This window comes from Prinia subflava, chromosome 16, assembly GCF_021018805.1.
Source record: "Prinia subflava isolate CZ2003 ecotype Zambia chromosome 16, Cam_Psub_1.2, whole genome shotgun sequence".
NCBI classification, from domain to species: Eukaryota; Metazoa; Chordata; class Aves; order Passeriformes; family Cisticolidae; genus Prinia; species Prinia subflava.
The window spans coordinates 7,629,510-7,647,709 of NC_086262.1; the positions used below are offsets into that span (position 1 = coordinate 7,629,510).

The 18,200-nt window shown below is 48.7% G+C and overlaps 1 protein-coding gene across 1 annotated transcript in view; it reads right to left on the reverse strand.

The window, feature by feature from the left end:
- Positions 1-4,779: 4,779 nt before the first annotated feature.
- PDLIM4 (PDZ and LIM domain 4) overlaps positions 4,780-18,200 on the reverse strand; it is a 44,781-nt gene continuing 31,360 nt past the window's right edge. Inside the window, exons 4-7 of the mRNA XM_063413221.1 lie at positions 16,728-16,906; positions 12,238-12,395; positions 8,418-8,538; positions 4,780-7,541 (exon numbers count right to left, since the gene is read on the reverse strand). Coding sequence (XP_063269291.1) covers positions 7,337-7,541; positions 8,418-8,538; positions 12,238-12,395; positions 16,728-16,906 — 663 coding nt within the window. The 3' untranslated portion in view covers positions 4,780-7,336. The remainder of the gene's footprint in view (positions 7,542-8,417; positions 8,539-12,237; positions 12,396-16,727; positions 16,907-18,200) is intronic.

Sequence of the window (18,200 nt, forward strand, 5' to 3'; positions counted from 1 at the left end):
ACCAAAACACTTCTATGATTTTACCACAGCCTTATGAAACACACTTTTAGCTATTACAAGAGCAGTGTGTGGGAAATGAGGTCAGGGAGATTCCTTTAAACTGAAGTCAGATGCCAAGGAGCCGGCAGAGCAGAGGAGTACTTCATTGTAGGGGGAGATGGAACAAATCTTTGAATGGCTGAGACATGACCTCTAGTGCAGGCACTAGGTTCTTGTGGAAGCAGGAAGCTGCACCAATGGCTGCTGGATGCCACAAGCTGCCCCAGCTGTGGAGGAGCCCAGCTCCTGCTCATGTGCAGTCACATTACCCTCACCCACTGTGACACTGTGCCACTGCTGGCATCAGAGCTCCTGCTCTGCTCCAGAGTGGGGTGGTACTGCCCACAGCAGCTCTGCTCTTTCTGCTAGGGCAAAGCCCCTGTGAAGGGATCCTCTGCTGTGGTGGGACAGCTGTGCCACCCTCCCAGTAGCCATCTTGAGAGCTGGGAATTAAGAAAGCACATGATAATTTCGAGTTCAGTGGATTGTATAGCACTTGGATCATGTGGAAACTTGCTTATCAATGGGGCAAAGCAAGATCCATTTTGTGTGTGAGCCTGCAGTGTGTCCTTCGAGGGGCTCTGTGCCACATGCTGGAGCTCCAATGCCACCCTGCTGGAGTGTGGTACAGCTCTGCTCTGGCCAAAGCCCTGGCCTTGCCCTCCTGCCTGCCTGCTCACCACCCTGGAGCTGGTGATCACATCCATCAGGGTCACATCCCACTGGACCAAGAACATCCAGGAAAACATTCTCTTTGGCAGCCTTTAAAAAGGCTCTTGACTCATCTCAGCCTTTCTGCTCTCTCAGCAATACAGTGCAAGTACCCCTTGGAGCAGTGCCAAGAGCTGCTTGATGCTCACTTGAATCCAGCTTGTGGGACTTGGAGCTCTTGGGGGCATTATGACCATCACTGCCCAGTTCCTGGTAGTGGTGAAGGAACTTCTCCCGTCCTAAGCAGAGCCCAGCAGACAAGCATTTGGTGTGAATGATTTTTCATCTTACTTGATGAGATGCAGTAAGGATGCCTGTCTTTAGCAGGTGTGTGAGGATTTGGGATAAACCCTCCCAGATCTCACCTACTCAAGTGCAGTCAGCTTTCCCTAGGCTATCCACCACTCACAAAGGACTTCAGTAATTTTTCCTGGTGGAATGTTGCTCCAGCCAGGGAAGAGACATTGCTTTGGGGACCAGCACACACTTCCTCTGCAGCAGGAGCAGTGCATCGAGGCAAACACGTTCTGCTTCCCTGGCCCCCAGCCTTTGGGTCAGGGCTCAGAGATGTGGGTCAGGGCTGCCTCAGAGCAGGGAATGGCCAGAGGTCTTGCCAGACAAGAGACGAGATGCTCAAGCCCATCACTACGGTGTAAAACAACCTCTCCCGGGGAGATCATTGCCAGAAGTTTCCCGAAGTGCTGCCCTCTGGGCGGATTTGGATGTTGTCGCTGGGGAACCTCCGCACCATGCCGAGACTCCTCACAGAGCTGGCTCTTGTCTCATCCTCCTCGAAGCCGCTGGATATTTCAGTTTCCATCACTAGATGGAGCAGGAGACAGCACAACGCCCGGCTGAAGCTGTGCCATGCCCTATGCCCTGCACCCAGACAGCTCCCCTGCCCCTCATCCCTTATAGCCCCCTGCAGCCCATCTGCCCCTCATCTGCCCCCACACATCCCTTATAGCCCCCTGCAGCCCAGGCACACCCATTTACCACTATCTCCCCTACACATCCCTTACATTTCTCTGCACATCATTTATCCAATGCCCTCCTTTACATCCCCTGCACTCCCCCAGATGCTGGGAAAACCCCTGGGACGTGCTGCCTGGGGAGCTGGGATTCTCCATTCCAAGGACAGATTAGATATTTCTTGGGAGGGTCATGGGCACCTGGTGCTGCCTGGGGACAGGGGCAAGGTGTGAGTGGCCTCCCGAGAGCCTCTCCAGTTGGATTTTCTGGATTTTCCAGTGATGGTGTCCATGTCCCACTGGTAAGCCCAAGCCCTCTCAACCCATGGTCCCACAGTGCCAGCAGCTTGCATCTCCTCAGAGTCCATTGTCACGAGCCAAAGGATGGTCGTGATGGTTCGTTTTGATTTCAGAGTGCAAAAAGAGGCAGTGATAACTTAATTCAAGTGAAATCAATTGTATCTTTATTGATACACACAGTTATGCGATAGAAAAGAAGGGGAAAGAAGAGAGGGAGAGAGAGAGGGAGAGAAAGGGGGGTAAAGAAAGGGTATAGCTACCAACTGACAGACGGGGGTCCTCGTGACGTCGTTGCCAACAGACCACCTTCGCAGTCTCCGTGGCACGTAGGTCAATAGAGCCGTCGTCCGCTGGGGAGGCCTCGAAGTGTGAGTCGCAGGGGGAAGCTTTTATAGTCATTGCAGAAGCAGGGGGCACCCGGCCAATGCACAATGCAGGCAGAAGTGGGGGGCACCTGGCCAGCGTGGGGAGAGCACCCAAGAGTCATTGTGAGGAGCCCCGTTGCTCTGGGAATCAGGTGCAACCATTCAGATCAGGCAGGTTTGGGGCAAGCAGGTCTGGGCTCTGCAGCAGGTACAGCACAGTCAGTCAAAGCAAACACGGCCTCTGCAAACACGGCCCAGGAACTGTGACAGTGTCCATTGTTCCTGCACGGGTCCCTGAGGAGGGCGTCTTGGTCCAGTGGGTGCAGCTGCAGGGAGAAGCTTGGATCTCTCCTGTGCTGTGGCCCAGGGTCCAGGGGGGGTCTCAGCCTCTGACAGTCGTGAGGCAAAAATGAGGGATTTTCGGACCGACTCTTACATCCATCAGTCTGGGGAGGAGATCACTGGCCTCCTGGAACTCTTCAGGTTCAAGAGTGAAGAACTAAGGTGTTTCTTCCCAAAATAGTTATCCTCATTAATAAAGCCAAAAGCCTGAACCAGGCTTGAGCAGTATCTCTGCAGAATGAAGTGTGACCCTGTGCACATTAACTGCCCTGAAGGCAGCTCCGGCTCCAGCCCAGACTCTCCCCACTGGGCTCCCTGCACAAGCAACTGCTTTAGGACTACCCAAAAATTCAGAATATTTAAGTGTCCTGGTGAAGAAGCTGGTCCCGGCTGGAAGAGCTCTGAGAGTGTTTGGGGGGAGAAACAGAGACAACTTGCAGGTAAGTTTGCATAGAATCAGGAGCAGTTTTCTGGGCTTTACTATATGTGTAGGGAAGATATTTTTCCCTCTCTAAAGTAATTAAAATAGTTTCTTTCATACAATGAGAAAGGGCAGAGAGGGAACTTTTCCAAAGAGCCTCTTTCCCTCAACCCCCCTCCAATGGCACAGGACATTTATCCTCAGAGAAATGGACAAGCTGAGATTTTTTGAGTCCTTGGTGCATACCGGCAATAACAAAAGCAAAGTTAAACAACTCCAAACAAAAGCTGCAGCAGAACAGGGGTGTGGTGGTGGAAATAATGCCTGGCTAAGTAGGAAACTTTAATGATGATACATGGAAAAAGTTAAACAATTAAAGCTTGAATTAGTCTGGCCCTGGTCCCACCTCATTTAGTCAATAAATGCTGCACCTCATCAAGGTGGAGCTTGTGCCTTTTTTCTCAAGAGAGGAGGTTCCCAGTGTTGGGCTGGTCAGATTAGCTGTGTGTACCCTGCTCAGAGGGTGTGGGGGGCCCCAGTGTTGCCCAGGCTCTCTATTCCTCAGTGGGGATCACCCCAAGGCGCTGAAGCCCCCCAGCATCAATTCCCCGGGCAGAGGGGCCAGGGATGGTGGTGGCTAAACCACGGAAACACATCCAACACGTGTATATTCAAGGGTGAATAGAAAAACCACTAATTGGAGAGTCATAACTATAGTAATGATTTGAATATGTGCACTAATTACACATAGAATTACTCAGACCCACACTATGGAAACCTTTTCTGCCACATGCGGATCCTCAGAGGTTTTGTCTTTTAAATATTTTAGGCACATAGAGACAACAATTTCCATATATGAACACTTGCCAAATAAAAGCTTTTAGGTTAAATACTGGAGGCACTTACCTCACACCCCTTCTGACTTTCCCATACACCAGTGATTTGAATCCCAATCAACTATTAAAACCAGACCCACTGAGATTGAGCTACAGAAGCAAACAGCTAACCCCAGCCTGGCCTCACCTCCCAATCCCCCACACTCCCACCACGCAGTGGCCCTCTGTACTCCAAGGGTCAGCAATAACCCCTCCTTGGGAATAAGGCCCAGATCACTCCAGCAGTGACAGCAGGTAACACCCCCAGCACTACAAATCTGTGGATCCCAGTCTGATGGCAGCCTGGGACATCAGGTGGGAGAAGGTTTCCTTGGAGTGTCACTGTGGCTGATTAAACATCACCAAAACCACTGATTCATCAGCCTTGTGCTGGGGCAGATGCAGCAAAGCTCTGGACTATCAGAGGATGAGCTGAGTGACACTGGTGGAGAGGAGTCAGGCACCAGTGGGGGATAACATAGCAGAGAGAGACACAGTGACCTTTCCCACCTCCACACCTGATAGGATATAGGATCCCAGGAAGGTCTCAAGTTAAAAAACTCCACACCAGCTCCCCCCAAAACACAGGCCAAACCTCAAACAAGCTCTCAATGAAACGTGAAAAGCAATTTGCATTTGCTATTCACATAGAAATGTGATTTGTGTCTCCAAGATGCTTTTTGAAGTTCATCCAGTGTCCTCACCTGGATGCCAGGGGCCCCCCACACAATATGGACCAGGAAAAGGCCAAGTGATGTGAGACAAAACAATTTTATTTTTTGTTTCATACAAACAGCACCCTCCCCACATTTTACAGTTTAACAGTATTATCTGGTGACAGAGAAGGTGATACTCACTTGTGGCTGCTCCTGCAAGCCTCACAACAAGAATAGGGTGGCCTGAAGCCAGGAAACCCTGTGCCCTGGGGTGAGGCAGTTCCTAACTCTGCAGACAGATCAGGTGAACTGAATACTCCTGAGAAAGGTTATCATGAGATGCCATGTGGAAATACTGATTTGAGGGAACTTGGGATCAAATTATGTGAACAGCTCCATGCCCAGCACTCACAGTGCTGTACTGGTGTGGCAGCCAAGCAGACCACCAAGGATGCCCTGGCAGCAGCCTGCTCAGCTGGCTGTTTAAAATGAGGGCAATGAACCAACTCATGAACTTCTCAGTGTTCCCTGTAGCAGAGCTGCAGACTCCAGGCATCCTGCAGGACACGGCCACCACGCAGGTAGAGTCAAATGGGGACAAGAACCCCAGAGAGTGACAAACAGCACCACAGGCAGCTTCAACTGTCTGCCTGGAAAACAGGGAAAGGCATCCTGTGCCATTCATGTTGTGAGTCTTCCATCATGCAGCCAAGCTGTATTCAGTCCTGGATTTGGGTGAAGCCTGAACTCTCAAGCTACAGGCACCACAGCTCAAACCAGCAATGCATCAGGGTAACAGAGAATTCAGAATCAATGTTTCTTACAAGGGCAACCTAAGGAGCTCCAAGCACAGCCCTGCAAACCAGGGCAGTAATGCTTCCCATCTGATTATCATGTCTCCTCATTTACACTTGTCCCAAACATTCCCCTTCAGAGGGTCCAACTGACCAAGCAAGGCCATGCAAATACAAGAAAAACTTGTTTCAGCGCGGTGATAAAAATTTCCACATTTCATGTACTTTAATAATTAAAAAATTCCTGATGGCAGAAGGAGGGGGAGGTGGCTGTCCTGCTGCTAGCAGGAATGCACACAGCCAGGACCCTGTGGTACCCAGCTGCAGGGTGCCCAGGGCTGCTGGGAGGCTGCAGGGCACAGGGCAGGAGCAGCTGTGTCCCTGTAAGGCACTGCATGAAGAGGTCTAGATGGAGACCAGTAACACCCTAAAATCCCTTCTGGGGTGCAGAACCTGCAGGAAGAAATTACCTGCTCAGCCCCAACCAGAATCATGCTCCCAACCCTCCTCCAATCCCTGATTTTCCCTCTTATGGAGAGCCAGGAGGCTTTGACCATCATCCCATTTCTTTTTTCCTTTTCTATGGAAGGAAAGCAAGCACAAGCATTTCTTTTTCTCCCCCACATCCTTCCTCTCTCAAAGTGAGGAGGAACAAGAGTAAGGCTGTTGCAAAGCAGAAGTAACCTCGTGGTACCAAAGACACAGCTCCCATCACCTTGCACAGCAGCTGAGCAACTCAACTCTCCCTCTCCTTCCTCTGAGTACTGACATGAGAAAACTCACATTTCTCTAACAGAGAAACATTTCAAGATCTACAAAATCTTTTTCCCTGTCAAATAAAGTGGATGATGGACCTGGCTGAAACCACAGCCTTGATAGATGGGTATAAATACAATCCTGCTGCCCTGGGACCTGGGGCTCACCAAAGCTCCAGTTATTCCCTATGTCCCTGGAGGGATTTTAATACCCCCACCCTTCTAGGAGGCAGACCCAGATAGCAGCAATCTGAGGATCCAGAAATAAAGGGCTGCAAAATCATAGCAAAAACTGGGGAATACTCACAATGGCCATAGCAAAGGAGCTGTGGGCAAAAATGTAGGAGGTGGAGATAATCAAGGCTGCTCCAGACTACTGCAGTGTCCTTTCAAGGTGTGTTTGAGTGATTAGATGACAGAACAATTGAATTAGGAGTAGAAGGAAGAAAAAAGCCTCATCACACACTCAGTGGAGAGATGTCTTGGGAACTCGAATCAGTCCTTGTCAGCCTCAAACTGCCTCAAACCCAAACAGCCTCTGGTTCAGAGAGTCTCACTATAACTGCTTTAAGAGACCACCCTTACTTGGCACATCTGCTGGGATGCAGCTGAGTGAGGCACCCACTGATATCATCCTGACTCTCAGGGGTTGTTTTTTATCACTGGGGCAGCCACAAGACAGGAGAAATTAGGGTCAGGACATAAGAAACAGCTTCTTTTGTTAAAGTGCCTTATTTTCTTTGAGCTTTTAAAACATCTTCAGTAGAAGGAGGGCACAAAAAAAAAAAAGAAAAAAAAAAGGAATACAGGTTTTATATGAAAGAGAGTAGAGAATTAATCAATATTTACACAGATCTTGGATAAGATTATAGCACAGACTAATAACCCAATACAGCAAAAAGCAGAGTGTCAAAAAGAAGGGCAAAACCTGTTTGAATGCTTTCAACACCATTCCCCAGAGATCCCAAGTGTAAACGGTTTTATCTAGGAAAAGGCATTTTAACTGGGGCTTTGGTAATGGGGGTTGATGACAGCCCCTGCTTGCAGCCGGCGGGAGGACGTGGGTGGGCACAGGGCCCCCCGACCTCTCCAGAGCACAGCCCAGCTTCACACGAGTTCAACTTTGGCGTTTGGGTAAACAGCCACCACGTCATATCCTTCGGGGGGCTTAACCCTCTCCTTGGCGTGCGTCTCGCAGTACAGCTGCTCCTCGATGAAGAAATATCCTCTCTGCTTCAGGTTGAGGCCGCAGTCGTCACACATGAAGCACTCGGGGTGGTAGAGTTTGTCCCGAGCCTTGACGATGGTGCCCCTGGGAGAGATCGGGAAAGCTCAAGTGAGGTGCAGAAACAACGAGCATGAGCAGCTTCTCCTGCTGCCTCAAGTAAAACAGTAAGTGCAGGAAAGCAGCATGCAGGGACATGTGAGGGTTATCAGGGGTTCTTAGCCCACCCAAAGCTACCACCTTACTCCAGGCATGGCTTCACTATGCTTCTGTGGGAAGTGATGCTCCACACCCAGCAGCACTGCTCCACAGCTTGGTGCAAAACAGAGCCTTAAATGTCTACACTTAGCCTGGATCTGAGAATCAGGAGCAGCATCCTGCAAGGACTGGGCTGTGCCATTTGCAGGCACTATGACTTGTGGAGCAGACACCCTCAACTCATAGCACGAGCAAGAACATAGTTGCAGGCATTTGCACAGCTCACACTCAGCCAGCAAATTTGGCTTGAGCAGGATGTAAATTACAGCAGAACATAAATTACAACAGGTCATAAATGACAACAGAACAAAGCAGAAAAACACCTATACTTTCTGAAATAAACATCCATCTGTCAGAGAGTAACTCTTCAACAAACAAACAGCTCTCTTCTCAAGGTGCTTCTCCCACCAACCCTTGTAAGGCAGTGAAGGAGTGCTGGTGCCGTGGTGCTATTCATAGTCCCTGGGCAGCTACTATGATAAGCAGGGCACAAACCATCCCATAAATCATCCCTTGCGAGATTCCCTTAAAAGGGGCAATCCAAACTGTATTGCTCAGGTTTAGACATGGTTAGAAAAAACCAGAAAGGGATTCAAGGTATTCTGCTATAAATTCTAACCTATGTGCCTGGCAGGACCCAACCCAGCCACGTCCCAGTGTCACTGTCCCCACTGCTTGGGGGGCTTGGCGAGGCCTGGCACTTACACGATCCCATTCCTGCAGCGGGTGCACTCGGGGAGCATCTGCAGCCCAGACATGGGACCACCCAGCTTTGGCACTGGGGACTTGATGTTTCGGGGGTTGCTCAGTTTGTCGAGTTTTTCACCTGCCAAGAATTATAAAGACACAGATTGCACAGCCTCTCAGGGCTGTTTTTTTATCTTCTTTCTTCTTCTTCCTTTTTTTTTTGCCTTTTCCCTTATGGAGTCAGATGAGTCTGCCTCTTGTAACAAGACCCACAACTTCCTTGGAAGTTCCAGGACAGCATCAGCTCAAGAGACATGGACCTTGTCAAAATGCAAAGCAGCTGTGATCTAGAGATGAGAAGTTAATTTGGCTGTAATACTACTTACTGAGTTAAGAATCATAAATAGTGAAGAGCTCAGAAAAGCTCCTCCCATCAAAAAGAAAAGGTTCTATCACACCAACATTTCAGGTACACTTGGTAGATCCATCTGTCAAGGAGATGTAGATGAAAGCATTTCAGAGAATGAAGCAAATTGAACCAAACAATAATAGAATCACATGCACTTTTCTTCCTAGAGCACACATTTAAGCTCAAATAATCTAAACCAAAATACTGTGATAGAAGATAAAGTCTTCTGAGGCACCAGGCCTCCTTTCATGAAGGTACAACAATAGGAAAGGAAGCAATTAAGATTTTATGCATATGAAAAATATCATAGCAGAGTTTTCAGTGTTGTTGCTCCCACTCCCTACAGACCATTTACCATCTGCCCTCTGATTCTGGACAACACCAACATGCTTGTTTGCCAACCCCTGGGATACTTAAAAGCTTCCAGTATCGACTGCCTGGTTTTCCACAGCTGACAACTGGTCTGTTTGGCATGTATTGATCTATGGTTTGTCCATGATTGCCTAAGGTCGTAGAAAGGAAAAGCTCATGAAGAAGGATCAGCTGGCTCACAGCTTGGAAAAGCAGCAGAGGAGCTCTTGGATGAACAAGTCATTCTCCGGAGTTCTAATCTGCCACACTCCTTGAGCTTCCAAGGTGTTTCAGTCCAGGGTCCATTGTAAACAGGTGCTTCAAGCCCTGATGCCCAGAAGGTCTCAGTAGGATACAAGCACTTTCTGACCAAGGTATCTGCTCATGCTCTGTGCCAGTTTTGGCAACTTCCAAGCAAAATCCAGTGTAAGTTCCTCCCACAGCCCCAGGAACATCTCTGCCTTTCCTAAAGGGAACTTTTAGTACCTGGGGCCTGATACATCATCACTGCTGGTTGCTCACAGACCCTGGGCAGGGTCACAAGCTAGATACATTTTGAAGGGCATTACTTGGAGAAGTTTCCTTCCATGGAGACCCCTGTTCCCCCATCTAATGTGTCTCAGGAGTGCTCAGTGTCCTGGGCCCAGCTGGGAAGGAGGGTGCACACCTGACTCATCCCCTGGGGTGCACAGGCACCTCCACACCACAGCTGCCCTCTCCAGCCACGGCTCTGACACAGGGGCCAACGCTGCCAGCAGTTCCAGCCAGGTGGGTAAAACCAAAAGGACAAACTTCCCACCAGACCCCAAGCACAATACAGTGTTTGGCAATGCCAAGAACTTCCACACATGCAAGAGTGCCTGTCCAAGAGCAGAGCAGGGCTACTCCACCCCAGGAGTTTCCCCAGGACTCGGCTGGCTCCAGCCAAGCCTCTTGTTGAATCCTTCCGCTGCCTTGCTGGGAATAAACTGAAGCAACTGCTCAAGCTGTTGGCTTCCCCCAGCATGAGACACAGCATGCTTGGACTAGACACGCTCATCTGCCAACATTTAACAGTTAAGCTGTCACTGCCTCTCATGCAGAGTGCTTGGATAAGCTGCTTAAAAAAGGAAAGAAGGGAAAAAAAAAAAAAGAGCATTTTACAGCAAAATGAACCCTGCAGTGAAGGCTGCTTCCCATCTTCCTGAACTGTGTATAATTTCCTTCTATTTACCAGTCCAGTCTTATGTTGATTTATGGTCTTCAGCAAGGCAGCAAATTGCTGTAACTCCACAACCTCAACCATGCCATCTCCTTTACTGCTGGAGTGTTTGTCCTTTCTGGGTCATGGGTGCCTATGAAAGTGGGCACTGCCATTCCTCCAGCCTCCACCTCAGCACAAAGCATTGCTCCCTAAGGGTGTGGGATAGGGCTAAAATGCTTCCAAGACACTCAGCTCCTTGGGAGAGGAGAGCTTGACTTTAAAAGGACAATGCAGAGCAGCTCAGGTCAAAATGTATAATTTTAGGCTTAAGGAAAAAGGAGCAGGGGTGGCAGCTGTAAAACAAACCCAGCAGGAACACTTGGGATTGAAGACATGCTGGAACATCACAGAGCTTCATGCCAAGCAGAGATCCTTTTCACCTAATTTCTCATCCCTTGTGAAATAAACAGCGTTGGAATGACCAAGGCATAAGTGAGGCTGTGTGCAGGCAGTCACACATCCCCTCCACACTACTGAGAGGGAGAACAGTAGAATCCAGGTGACAGTGGCTGCTCCAGCCTGTCCCATACTGGCTGGTACCCAAAAGCAGCCTCTCAGGCTCCAGACAAACACGCGGTGTTGCACTGGTGATGGGCTAGTGCCAAGAGAATGCTGATGAACACACATCCAGGACTGGCTGGACAGTCTCAGGATGTGGAGACTTGTCATGGCACCTCTTTGTTCCCCATTCCCTCAGTCCACGGCCTTTTCTTTCTCCCTTCCTACTAACACTGGGTTTCTGCCAGCCCACAGCTGCAGGATGCAGGGGGAGGCAAGAGAAAATCAGCAAAGCTTGAATTTTATTCCCTTTCCCTGGCACAGAGAAGGGAGGAAGGCAGCAGCGTTACTAACTGGGATTAGCACAGTCACTTCCCACTTACTTCTCCCTAACGAGGAGACTGGCAAAGCAGCAGATTTGTCCTTGCTCTTTGGAGGTCTTGAAGGACCTGAAGGTCCAACTGGGGCCTGTATTTAACATCAGTTTTTCTGCCAATTCAGGAGCTGTAATACTAATATAAAATATAAAAATATATCCAGTGCTTCCGAGGTTGATCCTATCTCATGCTTTGCAACTATGGCTCAGTCCCACTGAGAAAACCAATACTGGTGGAATTCCATGATGATCAGAAGTTACCTGCAATTGTGCTTCTTGTGAAGCAAGAATCAACATTCTTCTAATCAAAGGAAAGACTTCTCCAACTTTTTAAACAAACAGAAACTGAAGTGCAACAGCCCAACTCGCTACCTCTCATGGCTCCATAATGAGATTTACAGTAGTTGGTATTTTCCCATAAAATATACCTTCCTGGATTCACAGTGATTGCAGTATGGGGCCCTTGGAAGGGAGCAGGAAAAGGAGTCTTGCCCTGTAAAACTGTAAAGCAAAGTCCAAAAATTTGAACATAAAAGCTCCAACAGACTTAATGCTGGAAGGAAAACAAAAATAAAAAAGAAGCTGAAGTGTATAGATTGGGGATCTTATTATTTAATGTGTTAACAACATGGGCAGGAAGCTGTGACAGACCTGAGAAATGAGCCAAGAGCTCCTGATCCTTATCCCTGCCTTGCTGAGTACCATCCCACATCCTTATGCAAATGACATTTACTTAACCAGACCAGGTTCTCCAACAGTGATCTTACACAACCACTTAAGGCCATCACATTTCATAAACCATCTCAGAAAACAGCTGCCACACTGGTTACAAATCCAGCTTTCACACAGTGCTCAAGTGAGCACCAAAATTTGGTAAGCAGGAGTATGTGAAACACTGATTTGAAACCTGCCACGCCGGTGGTCTCCTCACAGGAGGGTGCTTGGGTGCCAACCTCCTTACCATTCTCACTGGCCTCCAACATGCCCTGTAAGTACCGGAAGGATCCAGACTGCTTTGGCTCTGAAATAGGCTTTTCATAATCCTGAAGCATCTTGTAGACATCCGACTCCACATCAATCCCATTTCTGTTCCGTGGGAGAGACTTCACAGGGTCAATGCTGGTTTAAAGCAAAGAAAGAAAGGCTCCGGTCAAACACAAACAGCTACTGTCAGCTCATCAGGGAAGTACTCTAATCTCCACATTCCCACAGATTCAATTAAGCACCTCTGTTCCCATGTGTTTCCCTGCCTGGAGGTATGTCTGGCCCAGGAACAGTCGCTGAACCAAGGAGGTTAAACTTGTTCCCTGTTGGGCTCCAATTGAGCAACACAGCAAGGGCTGGCCCAGTTACCAGAATCCTTCAGGAAAGAGGGCAGCTGCTTGCAAATGCTGTAAATCGCTTTGCCGCCTATGGAATTTATTGAAAAAATGGGAAAAACATGCACTTCATTAGCTATGTAGGGCCAGGGCATGCACTCACTCCTTGTAAGGGCATCTGGAGAGTGTGTGCCAGGCAGGACAGCACAAGTCATCACCACCCACAAGTGCCTCCTGTGAAGCTGCTGTTACTGCAGGCACATCACAAACACAGACCACAGCTTAATTGACAAAACCACCTCACCAGGGAGGGGGACACTGGGGCTGCCTTGTAACCACCCCCTCCAGCCTTCAGCCTGGAGCTGCTCCTGGTCTGTATGAGGAGCATTTGGGATGCACAGATAACAAACAGCAATTTAAACCATTATTCCAGTCCAATACATCAAAACATGAAAAGCATGATCTAGAATCAAAAATATTTCAGGTACACGCTTAAATGTCCTGCTGAGAAGTGCTGTTTTGCTTCAGAGGCCCCAACACACAGCACAGCTCCAGGGGAAGGGGCTCCTCTTCCTTTTTACAGAGCAGGTCATCAAGGTCATTATAAAACAAATAAAAATAGCAAGAGTGCTGAACTCCATCAGCTTCACATACTTTAGCCATCATCTGGATAATTTTCTCCACCAGTTATTATATTATATTCATGTATTATATTCATGTCTACTTAAATAAACTGAAGAAATAACATTCACTTTCAAAGAAAAAAAGAAAGAGAAAAAACCTCCAGACAAAAGTTGCTTTCAAAGAATGGCTAGAGCTCCATATTCTGGTCTCTGCTCCCTATGGGAGGTGAGGGCCAGCCTGGGTGGTGGGGCAATGCTGGTGCAGAGCCATCCCTGTGACTCCCAGCCAGTCTAAACCCGGACTGTGTGCTCCAAGTGCTTCTCTACCCTGCTACAGTTCACTCCTACATCAATTCACACATTTTCAATGGGAAAGGGCAGGTTTTGGCCAGCTGTGTTAATTTGGCACAGCCTGGTTTGTTGGTAGCCAGGGGGGACCACAAGGGTAGCTCTGTGAGAAGCTGCTAGGAGCTTCCACCATGTCCGACAAAACCAATCTCTAATGGCTCTGAAGACAAGCATGCTGCTGGCCCAATGGGAGAGGCTGGTAATGCCTCTGTGATGACATACTGAAGACTAAAATCAAAAGAGGGCAGGCAGTTTTTTCCAGGGGTGGCGAGGCACCACTGCCGGGGCCATCCCTGGTGCAGCGTGTGGCGATGCGCCGCGGCTGCCGCCATCTCGGCATGGCCCTCAGCGAGCCTTGCCCTGCCTTGCCTGCCTGGCCACGCCTGGCCAGCCACACTGCGGGTGGAAGGGTAGGGCCATCCCTGGGGGCTTCTCCTTCCCGGGGCCCTGCAGTGAGGAGAGGCGTTCCACAGCGCCATGGCGGCGTTCCACAGCGCCATGGCGGCCACCTCTGCCCACACAGTGATGGCGGGGCCGCCCGGCCGGCAGGGAAAACTCCCTGACTCAGGTGAGCTCTGCAGGCCCAATACAGAACCCAGACAAAATGGACCTCTAGGTGCTGTGGGATCCTGCAGGAATCTTTGAATTAGTGGAACTCGCTGGCAATGGTACCTACAAGCAGCAGCTTTTCTTCTAGTCAGAGAAGAGGAGGAAGTGAGGACATGTGAGGGAAAACAACATGGCGGCACCAAGGTCAGTGGAAAAACAAAGAGGGGGAGGAGGTGCTCAAAGCCAGAGCTCAGATTCCTCTGCAAGCTGTGGTAAAGACTACAGTGAAACAAACTGTCCCCCTGTAATGTATGAAGTCCACGGGGGATGCAGAGATCCAGTCACAGCCCAAGGGAAAAGTGCTCACGGTGGAGCAGCTGGATGCCAGAGAAAGCTGTGATCCAGTGGGAGACCCGAATGGAGAGAGAACCCTGCTCCCAGAGATGGAGAGAGAACCCTGCTCCCAGAGATGGAGAGAGAACCCTGCTCCCAGAGATGGAGACAGAGGGGCCCTGCTTCCAGAGATGGAGAGAGAGGGGGACCCTGCTTCCAGAGATGGAGACAGAGGGGCCCTGCTCCCAGAGATGGAGACAGAGGGGCCCTGCTCCCAGAGATGGAGACAGAGGGGCCCTGCTCCCAGAGATGGAGACAGAGGGGCCCTGCTCCCAGAGATGGAGACAGAGGGGCCCTGCTTCCAGAGATGGAGACAGAGGGGCCCTGCTCCCAGAGATGGAGACAGGGGGGCCCTGCTTCCAAGCTAGGGCAGCCTATCCTTAGAGGACTGTACCCCATGGATGAATGACCCAGGCCACAGCAGTTTTGGGAACACTGTTTGCCTGTGGGAGGGACTCACAGCACAGCAGAGAACAGAGTCCTCTCCCTGAGCAAACAGTAGGTCTCGAATGATGAACTGACCAAAATCCCCACGCCCTGCACTGTCAGTGGGGAGGAGGGAGGGGCTGGGGGGGAAAAAACGGTGTTTTAAAAGCTTATGTTAAATCTCATTATCCTCCTCTGACTCTGTTGATAATAAATTTACTTTATACCTTTAAATTTGAACCTGTTTTGCCCTTAGAGTGTCTTCTCACAGTCCTCATCTCAACTCATGAGCCCTTCGTTAATTTTTTTTTCCCACTCTTCTGCCCAGTTGAAAGCAAAAGAGGGTAAGCAAGCAACTTTCATGGTGTTTAGTGTTTAGTCAGTGTCAAACCATGACACCAGCCCAGCCTCATCAAAGAAAGTGCACTCCTGCTCCAATTCTACTCAAAGACCCAAGTGAATGTCCTGGCTTTAGGCTCATTTGCAGATAACACCACATTTTGTTCTCTGTATTTTTTATGCAGTTCTCCTCTTTCCAACTTCAGTAACTTTCCTGGAGCAACACGGAATAAGCTGTCTTGCTGCATCACTGAAATACAGATTTACGCAGACACAGAGTTCCTGAGCTGAAAAGAAACTCTCTTTGCACGTGATACAGACATTACTTTCTTGCAGGATATTTTGCCAGTTTGGAGGAACATAAATCAAGATCCTCATAAGCCAAGTGAAAACATCCCAGTCCACAACCTGGCTTGTCTCAAAGTCTGAGTTATTCACCCAAACTATTCTTGGCTACACAAAAGCCTAGGAGCATTATTTATTTCTCAGCCTCCCGGACAGCTGCACTGAGCAGATCTCACACTTATAAACATCCCAGTTACTGGAGTTCATCTTTTCAGCCAATATTTCCAGCTTCCGGGGTAAGTATTGGCTCCTGGGTCTGTGGCAAGGTGATCCTCCATCCTAGGAGGGCACACCCTCCATCCTGCCTTGGAGACACACTTTGGAAAAACAAAATATTGTTGTCTGTGACACTCACAGAGCCATGGAATTGTTTAGGTTAGAAAAGCCCTCTGAGATCATCAAGCCAAACCATTTCCCCGAGCACTACCAAGGCCACCACTAAACCATGTCTTCAAGAGAAACATCTACATGTCTGTTAAATCCCTCCAAGTATGGTGACTCCACACCATTGCCCTGGGCAGCCTGCACCAGGGCTTGACAATCTTGTTGGTGAAGAAATTTTTGCTATCCAATTTTGCTATTATCCAATTTAAACCTCTCCTCCTCTTGTCTTCCTTGGCATTAATCCCAGCTCAGGGACCGTACCCAGGGGCCACTAATCTATCTACTCACATCAGCAAGAGACCAATCTTAACAGAGATCTAGAGAACAAGCACCTTCACCAGGATGCACACCTGAGCATTGCTTCAGCATCACAAGCTTCAATTCAATGTTGCAGTTGCTACCTAAGTAGATGTGGCCATTTTGTTCAGGAACTGATGTCTCCAGATGTTTTTATTTTTGCTTTGTTTTGTTTATTTGGTTAGTTTCTTTTTTTCTCCCACCTACACTTGACCAACAGAGCAGGGTCCAGCCCAGCATCTTGATGGACTTGGTAGAGTTAGAGCAATGGTTAGAGAGGATGATCTTGAAGGTCTTTCCAACTGAAGTGAGTCTAAAATTCCATGATCTCTGGAGCTTCAGGAGCACCACAGCTTCTGTGCACTCCCTGAACCTTAGTTTGCAGGAACAGTAGCAGATGCAGAGAGCAAGCCCTGCCCTGGTCCTACCTGTGGACAGGAGTGATGTGGAGTCCACTCAGCTGGCCTGGAAGCGCTGACTCGGAGCTGTTGTTCGCATAGAGCCGCGTTGGTTGGTGGTGCTGCATGTTCAGCATCTGCTGCTTGTCCATGGGGCTGCCCCCAGAGCCATGGGGCATTGACCTCCTGCTCTGGGCAGGGCCACTGTCCTGAAGAGAAAGAAAGCAGAAAACCTGAGATTTATAGTGTTTGATGTAGTGGGGCTGTACTGGGACATGCAGTTTGCAGTAGAAACATTTTATGTGTGCTGTGGAAAACAGGGATGTGCAGCAGGAAATTTCAGGCTTGACCTGCAGTTAAATTGTACTGAATCTACACAGCTCCCCTTGGTCCCCAACCAAATGAATTTGCTGTTTTTCTGTGTGAGCCACTGCCAAATATTCTGCATTTATTTTCCTGCATTTATTTTATATTTAAGAGCATATTTGCTGTTTCTTTAAAAGAAAGGTTATGAGCGTACTTCTTATTCCAACATACCATCACTTTGAGGGCACTTGCTGTGCTCCTGACTCCAGGGCCATCCCTTCCATTTTTCCCAGCAAAACAGGATACACCTATGCTAGGCAGCTCCACGTGCAGGCTGGGCTACACCTGAGGCCAAGGGACCAGTTCTGGGATTTTCACTTGCAGCTACCTTTGTCCATACAGATCCACATTCATTTAGGCAGGTCTCTCCCCAAATAAGATCAGTCATTTACAGTGTGAGAAACACATCAGTCAAGGCTTTAGTTTGGTATTCATATTTCCATTTGGTTTTTAAGTCCCAAGATAAACTGTGGAAATCTTTGTCATATCACCTCAAGTCAGGAACTCAGATGCCATTAAACCATGAATTTTCCACATTATTTTACCATTTTACCAATTCAAACATTATCTATGTGCTATTCCACACACATGGAATTCCACATGTATGGGTGTGCTATTAGTCAGTCCCATCCACACCCAAAAACCAAGCAATACCTACTGCTAATGTCACCTGAGCCAGGCTTTACCTGCAAAAACTCAATATGGGGAGAGGAGCTAACTCCAGCAACTGGGAAAAGCAGCAGGAAGCTGAACTCAGCCCATGAACACACGTTGGCTGCTACTTCCAGCCATGTGAGTCACAAACATGCCTGGACTGATGAAAGACACAGATGCTGTGTAAGAGGCTGGAATCTGTTTAACCTGGTTTAATTTGTTCTAGGGCAACTGCCTTCCACCAGCTTTTCAGTAGATTGAAGCTGATGAAAAACCAAGCAGGGAAATAAAACACCATCCAGTGAACAAATAAAGTGTATATTGTGGGGCACTTAAACAAAGTGCACAGAACCCCACAGGACTACCCTAACCCTAACCCTGGTGCACAGGAGAATGCACTGGCACTCACAAACCTTGTAAAAACAAACAGCTGAGAGAAGTAAAAACCAGATTCTGCTAGAAAAAGATTTTGAAAGCCAAATT